General features: G+C 41.0%; 1 protein-coding gene and 1 long non-coding RNA gene across 4 annotated transcripts; one reads left to right on the forward strand and one right to left on the reverse strand.

Annotated features, from left to right (window-relative positions):
* Nucleotides 1-36: 36 nt before the first annotated feature.
* On the reverse strand, nucleotides 37-8,736 carry brd9 (bromodomain containing 9). Of its 3 annotated transcripts, none has more exons than XM_036129106.1 (17): nucleotides 8,585-8,736; nucleotides 7,330-7,541; nucleotides 7,123-7,248; nucleotides 6,912-7,050; nucleotides 6,762-6,819; nucleotides 5,261-5,405; nucleotides 5,035-5,145; nucleotides 2,687-2,862; nucleotides 2,434-2,566; nucleotides 2,246-2,321; nucleotides 1,867-1,962; nucleotides 1,616-1,748; nucleotides 1,408-1,519; nucleotides 1,254-1,310; nucleotides 1,056-1,161; nucleotides 447-617; nucleotides 37-316 (listed from the first exon to the last, which is right to left on the reverse strand). In XM_036129106.1, exons 1-17 carry the CDS (start codon nucleotides 8,631-8,633, stop codon nucleotides 216-218), a joined length of 2,001 nt encoding a protein of 666 aa, XP_035984999.1. In that variant the 5' UTR covers nucleotides 8,634-8,736; the 3' UTR covers nucleotides 37-215. The 3 variants fall into 3 exon arrangements, with proteins under 3 accessions (XP_035984999.1, XP_035984998.1, XP_012718104.2); XM_036129105.1 differs by having other exon boundaries at nucleotides 447-623; XM_012862650.3 differs by having other exon boundaries at nucleotides 6,912-7,041; nucleotides 8,585-8,633.
* A 106-nt stretch (nucleotides 8,737-8,842) lies between these two features.
* LOC118558654 lies at nucleotides 8,843-10,255 on the forward strand. The gene is made up of 4 exons (XR_004928416.1): nucleotides 8,843-9,063; nucleotides 9,556-9,649; nucleotides 9,856-9,943; nucleotides 10,157-10,255. It is a non-coding gene; the product is annotated as an uncharacterized LOC118558654 (long non-coding RNA).
* The last annotated feature ends 4,220 nt before the right edge of the window (nucleotides 10,256-14,475 follow it).

The raw sequence follows: 14,475 nt of genomic DNA on the forward strand, positions 1-14,475 counted from the left end.
AAATAAACCGTTAACAGGGACAACACAACACACTTGTGGATGCGGGTGGGAATTTTTATTCTCGAAGGGTTGCCTTGATACAAAAACATACAAATACAATACAGTCTGTACATTCATTTTCAGTCTTTAAACAAATCCTGCTGCCTCGGCGGTGTTAGATCAGCGGGACACTGGTGCTGTCCACCACAGCATAACGGCTGGTCTGTGTGGCCTGATCAGCTGTTGGCTGAGCCCTCTGGTTCTGGAGACTGCAGGAACTCGTAGGGATCGTGAACCATTTCCGAATGGTCGCCGACGCCCAGGTGTGACGGGCTCCCTGCGGACGATGGGAAGGTTGTTTTTTTTTTTTTTTAGTTACTGCACCACAGTCAACGATCCATGCATGACAAACCAAGTTGAACTTCTAAAATGAGCTAAAGACTTTAAGTTGCACGCCTTGCGGATACCTAAGTGGTGTTGGTCTCTTTCGGAAGAGTTTGAAAGCGAGGAGAGGTTGGACGAGGGTCTGGAGCAAACCCTTTCGACCTGAGCCTCCTGGAACTCCTGCAGGAGTTTATCGGCGTCGTCGTAATGCTGGTGGCCTTCTTCGTTCCCTGGCTCTTTTTTCACGGTTTTACCTGCTGGTGTAAAAGTGGAAAGCATGAGGTTTCTCATAGTGGAACATTAAATTAAATTTTGCCACTGGATAAACAAAAAGCGACACATTTAAAATCCACAAGCAAACGAGGCACGTTTACGTTAATCGGCGATACTGACTGCTGTTTGTTAAAAATTATTTAAAACCAGCACAGATAAGAGTTTTGCTGGACAATACCAACTTAAATCTTTGTCACCTATACTGCCAACTAATATTTTTTTGTCTCATAGATGAGATAAACAATTACAAACAAAAAATGTTGCGGCTACTTTGATGAAGGAAGATTATCTTCATTACTGAATCAGGCTCTGGACGTTTATCTAAATTTTCATTACTCACAAAAAGAGCTGTTGGCTCGTCCATTTACTGACTAAACAAATGTGAACACATTTGCACACTATTGCTGAGGGATGCTCACCTAATGGGTTGAGCATTGAAATATCCAGGGACATATCAGGATAGTTCTTCATTGACATGAAGTCCAGCACTGAGCCGCTCTCGCCGAGGCCAGCGGCGTCCGACATCTAAAAAAATAATAATAATAAAAAGAGTCAGGCATCGCTAATCTAAGAGAACATGGAAAGTCATTACTGGAGACAGATGACTGCCAGGATACCTGCATGTCACAGATGCTAGACTTGGTTTCGTCAGCTTTCACCATTATGTTTCTTTTCTGAAATATAAAATACGTGTCACTGCAGAAAGCAAAACGTCTAGCAAACATGGCCGACTGAGCCGGAGATTTTAAAACAACAACAGAAGTACGGCACCTGTCGAATCTGACTGACGGCTTTCGAATGATCGCCTCCGGTCATCTTGTCCAGAAGTTCATCGACCCAACGCTTGGTGACGCCTCCGCAGCCCTTCACAAAGTCCTGTATGCTGTTAAAGTGAAGAAGAAGAAGAAAATAAAGCTGACTACCTACAGGCTGTGTGACCTGGAAAGGTTTATCGTCACAGCTGGATTTCTATCAGCACCTCAGAGCACACTGAACCCCCGTCTCGTCCCCGTAGGCTGAATAAAGCATGTCGGTCTCGTCGGACTGCAGGTCTGGAAAGACGGAGTTCTTCTGAAGGCTCTGGACGTTGTAGGCGCTGCTGAGAAACGTCACTGAACAGCAAGAAACCCTCAGAGGTTAGCACCTGAATTTGTGATTCTGTTGAAATTATTAAAGACGGGACAAATACCCTGCGTGGCTTAAAATCAAAGCAAAAACCTTTTGACATACCTTTATGTCTGCGGTCGTCTTTGAACCCTAGTGTCGTTAAGCCGGGCAGAAGCTTATTTGACAGAGAACTAAGATCCACTTTATGGGTCTCCTCTTCTGCGAAACAAACAAAAAACATCATATTTAGCTTCTAATGCTAAAATCTCCATATTTAGAGTCTGATGGTTGCCTCTTCTTCTATGCACAACAAGCACTTCACACACAGCGCTCCCACATGTTAGGGTGCTGAACTGATTATACAGCCTGCAGACCTTAAAAGCATCGTTGTCATTATCTTATATTAATTAAAGCAAAGTGAGTCTTGCCTCTATATGCAGCAAAGATGACAGAATAAAACAAGACATGTGGGTTTTAAACAAGATCTCGGCTAATGGCAAACCTTCAGCATCGGGATCAAGTTGGTTGACAACGGTGTACAGGAGAGTGCCGTCCGACTCTTTACGTAAATAACCCATCTGAAAACACAGAACAGCTCGTCAAACCTCCTCGTGTAAAAGAAGAGGGTTTGTCGGGAACCGTTACGCGTGGGTGGAATCGCATTAACCGCGGGGGACAGCGTTGGCGCACCTTGGAGTTCGGCATGTATCTGTTGATCCGATCGCGAGCTTCATCCGCAGAATGCTCCACCAGAGCCAGAACGTGCTCCTCGGCTGTGCTGTCGGTCAGGCTGCAAGCGTTGCCCTCCGGCTCAAACAGGTAGCTGCGGAAACACACATGATGTTGCGGCTTCACTGCGCTGGCCATTCCCGGGGGAGACGAGCGTTATGGAAACGGCAGGGCTCGTCTGACGGCCTTCTTTAAAAAAAACATGGTGACTTACTTGATGTCTTTAGCTGGTTGTTTTCTGGATTTTTTTGCAGATTCTACAGGGAGGGGGATCGTTTCTGGAGGAGGGAGGTCAGCAGTCAGGTCCTCGTCTCCTAAAATAGCCGCCTGCTGCGTGAAATCCATTTCCTGCATGAACGACATGCTGCGCTTCAGGGCCAAAAGTCGGTCCTGCACAAACAGAACAAATTGTTGTTTCAGTGCCTACGTTTCTTCCAATAGCCCCTTTTCCATTGCCACTCAAAAGCCTGGGGATTTTCAAATCCTGGGTAGAGTTTCCAAACACATTTACCCGACTAATTTCACTTTCCTGGGGTTTTACTTTCCTGGGGATTCGGTCCCCTAAGCGACCCAGCACTCCTCTGCTTTCTCGGGGCTTGTTGAGGGACGGGGTTGCATGCAGCAAGAAAACCACAAGGTTTGAGTAAGGAGCAGTAAGGAGATGAGTTAACAAAACTATCGATTTTATAACCTTAATTTGACATAAAAAGTTGTTTTAAGATGTTTTTAAGCAAGAAACTACACCTCCAAACTTCATCTGTGCAGTCAGTTCATCAGAATTATGAGCCAGTTATAATTCTGCTGGGACTTGTCGGCAGAGTCCCGCTGACAGGCTGACCTCGCCTGCAGTTTTAAACCCCACTGCTGCCGCATATAGCCTTTAAACTATATGAAAGTAATTTTGCTGTGATCAAAAGTCTGAGATACTTTACTTAAAAATCCTCGTCGTTCTCACCATGGCTGATGGAAAATTATACTCAAACCTCTAAAGATCAGTCTTGCCTACCCCCCACATAACTGCGGTCTCTGTGCTGCTCAGGCAGAAAGACGTTGTGCTTTATTTTTTATTTATTTATACCAACAGGAGTAGAACAGAGTGGAGCCCGGTGGTGAGAAATAGGGTTGGGGCTATAAGGAGATTAACACCATCAGTTGTGCGTTGTTCTCCTGTTTCTCCGAAGTCCAGATGAGTGACAGGATATGGATATAACTTCTCTACATTTGTCTGTTTGACTGCCACCTGCTGGACCGGAGTGGTCCTGCAGTTTATAACGTCCCATACGTCACTGGGTCTGTTTTATGTAAATGGCCCCTAGCTAATGGAAACACGAACACCCTAAAGCCCCAGGCCTTGAAACCCTTTTCATGATTGTCTGAACAAAAAGGATGAGGGTCTTTTTTTTTACATCTAGGAGCCTATCCAGGTTCACAAATTCAACCTGTTTAGACATATATAAAGGCAGTGGTGCTCAAACTTATCAGCCTCTAACCCCTGAAATAACCAGAGACCAAAGACCCCATTGTGGTGGCGTATTTGTGTCTTTTTGGAAATTACTAGAATGTCATAAAATTGCGAGAACAAAGTAGTGATTTTATGATAACTCTTACAAAAAAACACAGTCTTTCCATGTGTTAAAATGAGGAATGTTGAGCATCTTGTGAAGTTTCATAAATAAGAAAATACAAAAATTTTATCAGCAAATCAGCATCAAATTATTATTAGTGTCCAGACTTAATCGTGCAAACAACTGCTTAACTTTATTCTTGTAATTTCCAAAAATAACTTTGTAGTCGTATGGCCATTTTAGATTAAAGAAAATAAATTATTTTCCACGGAGGAGTAAATTTCCACCCCAAAAAATTTTAGATTATTTTCACACGTTTGCAACAAAAGACTTGAATGTGCTCCAATGTCAAAAAGTCTTTTCGTGATTAAATGCATACATTTGCTATATTAAAACAAGTATATCTCTGACACTAGCTACGTTTACGTGGACAAAAGTAATCGGAATAAACAGCCGATCAGAATAAAAATGCGTCTTGTAAACAAGCCAATTGGAATATTATGATCGGATTACGCTCAGTTGGGATGAAATTGTGGTTTATGCCGACTGATAATCTGGTCAATGTGCATATAAATGCTTGTCAGGCTCAAGTTATTCCGAATGAGGTAAACTGACCCGAGTGCGCATGTGCGCCCGACGTAAACATGACGTAATTCCGCGCTGGTGGGCAGTGGAAATAAGTCGGAAAGCAAAACTCCCAATACAACCTCGAATAATACTGCTTTGTTTACTATATTTGTAGTTTTCGGGAATTTGATAACTGCGCATATCAGAGTGCTTCTATTCTGAACAAAGCCAGGTGCAGATACACACACATTATGATTGGATTAATTCTGTGCCCATATAAAACGGCACAATCAGATTATTCAATCCAAACACATTTTAATCCAATCGTGACATTTTGTGCATGTAAACATAGCTGCTGTAAAGTCAGAAATGATTATTATCATTTGGATCATCCCGCCTTGCTTTGTCTGCAGTGCCTGTAACTTATTACCTTGCTCATCATCTTGAACCCCGTATGGAGCAGCTTCTTGGCGGCCTTGTAGTAGACCGTCTCTGGCCGGTTGTACACCATGGCGTTGTCACACATCAGTTTAAAGTCTGCCTGCAGGTTGGAAAGTTTATAGAAAACGTTTTACAAGCGGCTTCGTTTAACTTGATAGTCTCAAAGTAAATAATCGCTTTTTTTCCCCCCAAGGTACAGATCAGTGTTATGTCACCTTGAACTCAGTCACTGTGTTGTATTCGTTGTTCCTGATCTTGTCTTTCATGGTGCTGAAGTCCATGGGATGTTTGATGATTGACGAGTAACCAGGAGCGATCGCGTCCGTCACCGGGAATGCAAAAAATCCATGGGGATCCTTCCTGAGATGGAGAGTAAAACAGGAGCGTTTAAATAAATACAGCAGTAGGTTTATGATTTTGGTTTCACTTCCCAGCGGAAAGCCAGTGGCCATCTTTCTGTGAAGTCAGCATCTGTGAAGTACGTGTCTTCTGAAATTTTTGTTTCACTCAAAATACAGATCTTATCTAAAATATATGCAGGGTTTTGCAGTTAAACACTAACATTGGCCGAAAATGTCATATTAATCTTTGGGTTTTAACGACTTATTATAATAACTAATTTTTCAAGGTATGATGATAACAGCAAACAATTCTAAGGGAGTTTAAACACAAAAACACATACAAATTAAGAAATTAAATAATCTCATTTTATAGTCAGATTTATACACAAAGGTTCAAATATATACATACGCCCCTTAGTAGTATTTGGGTTAATGTCCCTAAGCAGGTTGCACCTTGACCACAACCATTTTGCAGCCGCCACCAAGCTGCCGGAATAATTCTGGCTGGATATTTGCCCGCTCTTCTGGACAGAACTGGTAATGTTGTCTGCTTTCCTGATCCAGACCCGGCCAGAGCCCAGGAGGTTTATGATGAGTGGTGTTTAAGGAGATGTTTGTCTGCTTTACCAATTCTAAAACCAGTTTTTGACGAGTATTTGGGATCATTATCTTGTTGTAGGATCCATCCGTGTCCAACTTTCAACCATCTAGCTGCTGATTTGAGGGGAAGTTTAAGAGGCTTGGAGGTAGTCCTCCTTTCTCTTCTTTTATTACCCTATTTGTGCAATGCAACCGTATAACTAGCTGTGGAACAGACCCTCGGCATAACTAATTGCTGTAAGCTCTAAATCACATGACAGAAAAAAAATTAACAGTTAATTAACTATTTAATTAATTTAGCAGATACTGCATGACATGAGAAAAAAAATATGCTTTTTTTGATTATCAAGTCCAAAACATATACTGGCCTGTCTCTAGGAAAGCACACATCCGCATAATCTGCTATCTGAGCCAGAGAAGAGATTCTGTATGCAAATGTGACATTTAGAGAAAAAAAAAAAAACCCCAGAAGAGCTCAAAATAAAAAACCCTTCTTTTTCTAGCAGGAAATTTATTTGTGTTTATGTGCTGACAGCATGTTTCCTCTGTAAATGTATGTGGCATTGTGTAGTTGGGCTTTCCGCTATTATAGAAATTCCTTTTCTGTGACCACAACTGTTATATTTTGGGTCTGGACGTCATTCACTCTCCCCTTTCACTGTGGCGGAACTGCCATTACTGCTGATGCTTTTAGATCTAGTTCAGGGTTGACCGAAAGGTTATTGCAGCTCGATGGGAGCTTCAGCCGGAGAGACGGTGAGCGACTGATTCTCACCTCTGCAGCTGCCGCAGAAAGTGTTCCAGCAGCTGTTGGCGAGGGGTGGACTCATTCTCTGCGTTTGGAAAACATAAAAAAACAGCAGTTGCAAACATTTACCAACGCAAGATGAAACACTTGTGCGGTCTGGATAAGATGCTCTCTTGCCTTGTTGTGTGCGGCACGCTCTGACTGGTCGGTCCCCCGGCTGCTCCGCTTCCACCTTCACGCTGGGGTGAAACTCCTCCACTTCGGGCTCTACCTCAAACCTTTCTTTCTTCTTCTTTTTCTCCTCTGGCTGATGTAACTGTACAGTAACTGTATATAAGCGACTCCACATACGTGATCATTTAGACGTAATCAGGCGGTGTCGTCTCACCTCTAATCCAATGCTTATGCTCTTTGACAGAGTAAATGGTTCCTCGAGCGGTGTGCCAGCAGCCGTAGCCGCGGCCGCAGCCTCCAATTCGTTCTGCTCGCGCTCCCTCTTCTTCCTCTTCTCCTCCTGTTAGCATAAAAGACGCGTTTTATCTGACAACCAATTGGTGGACAGACCGTGCGTAGCGCTGCTCCTCTGCGTGCTCACCTTCTTTCGCCTTCTCTCCTCCTCGTCCACATACTTGTCCTTATCCTTTTCGGACTTCTTCTTCTTCTTTTTCTTCTTCTCTTTGTGCCGCTCCCGCTCGTGGTCCGACCTGTCGTCGTAGTCCAGCCCCGAGCCGGGGAGCTCCGTCACCTCGCTTCCTCCAACTTTGAGCTTGATCTTGAGGGGCTTCTCGAGAGCCTTGTCTTCAAAGTCTGCAACCAAAACAGCCGTTAATAAACGCGTATTTACAGAAAGAACAGGGTTGTGGTGTAAGACCACAGGTAACGACACAGAAACATCAATCCGCTGAGTACAGCGCACCCTGAACCGCGCTAGCAGAGAAGCCTGGGTGTTAAAGCCATACTGGTAAATAATTGTAGCCCCTGTTTTTTTTGGACAACCAACAGATAAGATGATCCCCCCAGAACTTAAAGGAGAAAGACAATTGTCCACTCTACTTTAACATGAAGTAGAACATGAAAAGTGAAAAATTAAAACACATTTCTACGCAATGCCACAACGTAAAGCATATAATAACAACAATGATTTGAAATGTTATTTGGATTTTATTTCCTAATAACATTTTTTTGTTGCTTGTGATTAATGCAGAGAAAAGACTAAATGAAATCGCAATTATGGTTGAAATATATTGCAATTTTGATTTTGGCAAAATCGTACAGCCCTACTTTTTACCCTTAAACACTAAGTAGTGCAACACTATTTATTGCAAAAAATTGTTTTGCAGTGATATTTTCTGTAAAAGCATGTTTACATTTTTCTAAATCGTTGATCGGCCACAAAAACGTCCGATCAGTACATCTATATACCAACATTTGCCATGTTTTATTCATTCATTAATATTATCTTTTAATCTATACCCAGGAATAACCGGCTCTGTACAGAGACGGTAATTTCTACGACTTTAAAGCATAAATACTTTGTGTAATTGACGTTACCAAAATACTTCTTCGACGTGACTTTTACCAATTTTTACTGTTTAATTATTAGAACCTTCCAAGTAGCTTTTTAAACTTACGAGACAATTTAGTTCAGATTTCTAACCAATGTAACAAAGCGCAAATTAAAGAGATTTACGTAGTGTTTTGTATATGAGGAAAAAATCATGTAGCTTTAAACAAGTCTGCAGCAATTCCAAACTGAGATTTCTGATCATAACAAGAAGCAGGCTAATGGGAAGCTAGCTAAAACAAAAGCGCGCTGCCTGAAGCTAATGATTAATAATATGGAGCCGTACCAGCAACTGTAATCCATTCCGGTTTGTGTTTCTTGTGCTTTTTCCCCATGTCTCCGCCAAAAGGGTTGAAGGTTTTGGGTTTACTACCGTTTTCCTGTCACTGTTTGCTAGCTGGTTGACACAAGGCTAATGCGTTAGCAAAAAGGAGCAGAAGACGACAGCTGTGTCTCAATTCGGCGGCTGCGTCCTTCGAAGGACGCATTTTAAGGCCGGTGACGTCACAACGATGCGCGGAGGCTGTCCCATTTGGCAAAAATTCTGAGGATGCTTAAAATGCAGCCTTCAAATGCGTCCTCCTTTTCCCTGAATTCTGAGGATGCACCGCGACCATCCTTACTGGCCTTGCCTGCCATAAGATTTCCCAAGGTGCTTTGCTCGCTTTTTTTTTTTAGTAGTTTAAGAAGAAGAAAGAAGGCGGATTTTCATCAAGACTAATGGAAAGCAGCAGCAGCGCTGGCAGTAGTGCTGAGTACAGCTATGTAAGTAGTTTGTTTTTATTTTTTTAACTGAACATTATTAAAATACATGACGGTAACGGAGCCACCGGAATTTGTAGGACCAGCTAAAGCTAAAGCTTAGAGCTAATCTGTTGATACGAGGCTTTTAGCAACATTAAAAGACTGAATAAAAATGTCACAATTTTTGATTTTAACCTACATGTTATTGTAACTGTGCTGATAGCCATGTCCCTCACAAATCCGATCAATTTATTCTCATACAGTTTATTACAAGTGATTAGAACTGTCAAAGCTTAATGCAGCTGAAGAAATAACATCAGTCCAGCTGTGCTGGGCTGTCAATACTGCAAACGTTTTGTTTGAATACTCAATAACGTATAGTTAATTTACAGTACAGTATAATAAGGTTTAAAGTATAATTCACTTGAAGAACAATACCGGCATAATTATACAGAACAGTCATTTTTCCTGTTGACATAACAGAAATATGCTTTACATGTCATTTTGTTCTAGGCAGCAGGGAGCATACAGAGGAGTTGATAAAACTCCGTGGGCAAAATGACCACCTCTTTACCAGGGCCAAAAACACTGCCGCAGTCGGATGGAGGTAAGAGTTGAGGCATAAATCCATATACATGTTGCATTTATATGTAAAAGTCACACAAGTTCAAAGAAGTCCTGTTCAAACACCAACGTACAAATATAATCTTTTGATCACATCAAATGATGCCCAGATGTTACTTTTTTTTTTATCTTATAGTTGTGATAGTAGGGATCCTTGTGTGTTTATCTCTTCTCGTTTCTCTTGTTTAGAACAATCCTGCAAAAAACTGGTCTGGAGGGTGAAGTTGAGCCACAACAGGCCAAAAAAAAGTGGGACAACTTGGAAAAAAAATACAAAGTATGTTCAGGTTTGGCTAATGTAATGAAATACACACACACATATATATATATATATATATATATATATATATATATATATATATATATATATATATATATATATATATATATATATATATATATATATATATAAACACTCCTTTTTTCTAGCTTCAAAGAAACACTACAGAAAATTGCATCTGTTGACGCAAATTGTTGTCCTCCACTTTAGGAATGCAAAGATCCAGGGACAGGGCAGGGGGTCAGTGGGAAGCCTACTGCTGCCAACTGGCCATGGTTTATCCTCAGGTTCTGTGTTGCTGTTATTGTTAAATTAAATTGTTTATAAAAGTTATTGTTGTCTGTGTGTTCTTAAAGTCTTTTAACCTTTTACATCATCTATTTCATCACTTCTTTACAATTTAAGTAAACTTAGAACAACTTCTCAGTGATAACATCAATTTATTTTTAGGGAAACAAGTATCTACAATAAAGTATCAAAAACATTTTAACTATTTACAAAAGATATAAAATAAATATTACTAAAGAACACACACACACACATATATATATATATATATATATATATATATATATATATATATATATATATATATATATATATATATATATATATATATATATATATATATATATACAATTTTGACTGAGCAGGAGTCCCTGGTGGTGCTGCTGGACTGGATGGGATGCCACACAGATGACCTTGGAGTCTTCTGACTGCGAGTGGGACATCATCTGGGGGGTGGGGGATGCCTCTCTACACTGTTCACCACATCGTCCATCAGGGTTTGCAGGGCTGACCCAATCGACGGCTGCCATGTTCCTAAAAATGTTTAAGACGACGCAGAAAATGACTTTATTACAACTGTTTTCATAACCCTTACATGGGAAAAGCTAAAAAGTGATTATACTTGCCATCTAAATGTAATCGTGGTCGGGTAGACCCTCCTCCAGGGCAGACACCTCGGCAGACAGCTGGTCCCGCCAGGGAGCACCACTGACTGCCTCCAACACGTTCTCCCCCTCCTCATCCTCTGGCATGTCGTCCTGCACTTCATCGTCTGGGGCCATGATGTCACCGGCTCCCAGGCAGATGCTGTGCATTTAAGTTGATGCAGCGGTACATCGGCCTTGTCTGGATAGAGACATGAAGATTAAGAACAACAGGATTAGATGATAGCAATGTCATTTTAGCTGATATAATTCTAGTGAATGTTAACCCCTTAACGCCTGGTGTTGCTAATTTGTGACCAAACAATTCTGGCCTTTACTTATTTTACTTCATCTAGATCCCCTATTTAACTTTTTTTTTTACGTTTTTATATTTAGCTTTATATTTCCTGTATTATTTTTTCGTTATATAATTACAAATAAAATCAGGCAGTAAGGGGATAACAATTTAGACAAATAATGATTTATTTCTCAATATTAGTTTGGCTTCTCAACACAACATTAGTGATAGTGAAAGTAGTGATTTAAGTCAGTTATTTACAGGGTTTGTACACATTTAACTATTCTAAAGTTACAAACATAAGCCTATATCAAGTCTTACAAATAAATATAACATTTTATATTTAAACATATTCATCAATCTGCTGACAAGCGTTTGTTTAATAACTGGTATATTATGATCATTAGCAGACCCCTGTGGGTGAAAATAATAGCAGGTAAATGTTACCTCTCCACTGCGCTCTCCCAGCCTGAGAAAAATTCGTCGCCGGTTTTGCTGCCGCCGAAGCCGGCTAAACCGACTCTCCTCCACCAATAACAAGTAAATAAAAAAAAAAAAATTCAATATCCATTTTTTTGCGTCGTTTATCGGCGCTGGTGCTGTTTTCGCCAGCAGGACCGAGCGCAATTTGTGGCAGTGGCAGGTCATTCTGGCAGTTCCGGTGGCAGTTCCGGGTTGCCACGGCGTATTACTGGCAGATGCCACTAGGCTGACAGTCTCTACTGGCACCTGCCACAAGAGAGACAGGGTGCCAGTACAGGGTGCCAGTGTCTACTGGCAGGTGCCACAAGGTTGACAGGCTGCCAGAGCGGCTTACGCCGTTACCGGGGCTGTCAGCGCCGGTTTTCGGCAAAAAGCTTAGTTAACGTGACTCTGGGTGGATTTTGGTTTTGAAATTATGATCTTATTATTTAATAAACTGCGTCAAACCGTTCAAAAAGTCATATTTATTTGATGGAACGATGTAATTCGTATGAAAATTAGTGGCCATTGACAGGGTGCCAGTACAGGGTGCCAGTCTCTACTGGCACCTGTCACAAGGCTGACAGGCTGCCAGAGCGCGGCTTACACCGTTACCGGGGCTGTCAGCGCCGGTTTTCGGCAAAAAGCTTAGTTAACGTGACTTTAGGTGGATTTTGGTTTTGAAATTATGATTTCATTGTTTAATAAACTGTGTCAAACCGTTCAAAAAGTCATATTTATTTGATGGAACGATGTAATTCGTCTGAAAATTAGTGGCCATTGACAGGGTGCCAGCACAGGGTGCCAGTCTCTACTGGCACCTGTCACAAGGTTGACAGGCTGCCAGAGCGGCTTACGCCGTTACCGGGGCTGTCAGCGCCGGTTTTCGGCAAAAAAGTTTAGTTAACGTGACGCTACCTGGATTTTTGTTTTGAGATTATGATTTCATTGTTTAATAAACTGTGTCAAACCTTTCATAAAGTCATATTTACTTGATGGAACGATGTAATTCGTCTGAAAATAAGTGGCCATTGACAGGGTGCCAGTACAGGGTGCCAGTCTCTACTGGCACCTGTCACAAGGCTGACAGGCTGCCAGAGCGCGACTTACACCGTTACGGGGGCTGTCGGCGCCGGTTTTCGGCAAACAAGTTTAGTTAACGTCACTCTACCTGGATTTTTGTTTTGAAATTATGATCTTATTATTTAATAAACTGTCTCAAACCTTTCATAAAGTCATATTTATTTGATGGAACGATGTAATTTGTCTGAAAATTAGTGGCCATTGACAGGGTGCCAGTACAGGGTGCCAGTCTCTCCTCTCCTGGAACCTGACACTAGGCTGGCCCTGGCCACCTAGTGGCAGGTAGCCACTAGGTGTCCCTGGCCACTTTTCAGTAAAATACTCTTTTCAAACCATGATATTGCTTATTAACATGTGTAAAACCTTTAATGATGTGACTGCATTTACTTTGGAAGCAATGGCGTAAATAGTGTTTTCTATGTATTTAATATGCTGTAAGGAAAGAAGCATTCCACACACTGCTGATGTGCTACACAGAATAGTTAGTATGACATACATAGTCATTCTGAAAGCACCTGGCCATGAGGGTGTCAGAGAACAATGTGAGTTGACATCGTTCCACAGAATACTGGAGGGTGAAAATGAGGTCAGGTCATAGTAGTTGTACCCAAATTCTATGCTGATTAGTATGTATCTCTCCTTAAATCTATCTAAAATCCAGATAGGCTGCAGCAATGAAGATATATGGTTACTTGTAAAAGTCTTTATTTACTGAAGTTCTTCAAATCTTGCAAAAACTTTTAGTTTTTTTACATCGACAATGTACAAACAGAACTTTTCATAGTCCTCCTTCTTTTCAAAAACAAAAGTAAAATGCTCCACTGGAGAATATTCATTATACTCTTCATCCCATGTCTTGAGGGCTTCGAGAGCTTCTGCTTGTTCTAGCTCGTCCATATCCAGAACAACAGGAAGTGTTATTCTTCCACTAAATTGTTGTTCTCTGCACCAGTCAGCTGCAGCCTGACTATCGACAATGAACGGGCTTCCCTGCAGAAAATGATAGATTAGTTACAGATTGCTAATTTAGCCTACATCAAGGGATCATATTTCCTTTTACATTTGACAAAAACAGATTACATTCAAATAGCTATATAGTTTAACCCTTTTCTGTTAACCTTTTCTGTGTCTTCTTCTTCCTGGGCTTCCGAAAGTCTGGAAATAAAGGAACAAAAAGAGAGGGGGGGGGGGGGGGTGAGCCAGTACTGTATCCTTTAATGACTGCAGTATATGTAGTTGAGCACACACAATTGTTATTTACCCCTCATTTTTCTTCACGGTATTTATGAGCATCATCTCTGCTTGGTAGCGGCAAAGGTTGTTATTTTGCAGCCACTGGATGACAATCTAAAAAATAATCCAAATCATGTACAGCAGTTGTACAACACTAAATCAGTCACATTTCCATGTTGAAATTTAGTTTGTTTGTTTTTTATAATGGTTACTCTTATTATCACACAATTTTAGTATTGGTTATTATTCCCTAAGACCATTTACAGATGGAACATAATTTAAGTTAAGGGCATTGAATCAGGACAAATATTTTTTCACTGTCATATTTGTCAATTGTCTATTTAGATTTGTTTTGTTTTTAAAGTTTGTTTTGGTTATGCAGACCAGAAATCACCTGGAGGTGTTGGAAGCCATCGTAAAATTGGTACCTATTTTTACAGAAGGACTCAAGAGGGAGACATTGTTCAAGTTCAGTTGTTATTCAAGTTGTTGCTGTCACTGAAATATTACATTTTTTGTGC

Source organism: Fundulus heteroclitus, unplaced genomic scaffold, assembly GCF_011125445.2.
Source record: "Fundulus heteroclitus isolate FHET01 unplaced genomic scaffold, MU-UCD_Fhet_4.1 scaffold_140, whole genome shotgun sequence".
Classification (NCBI taxonomy): Eukaryota; Metazoa; Chordata; class Actinopteri; order Cyprinodontiformes; family Fundulidae; genus Fundulus; species Fundulus heteroclitus.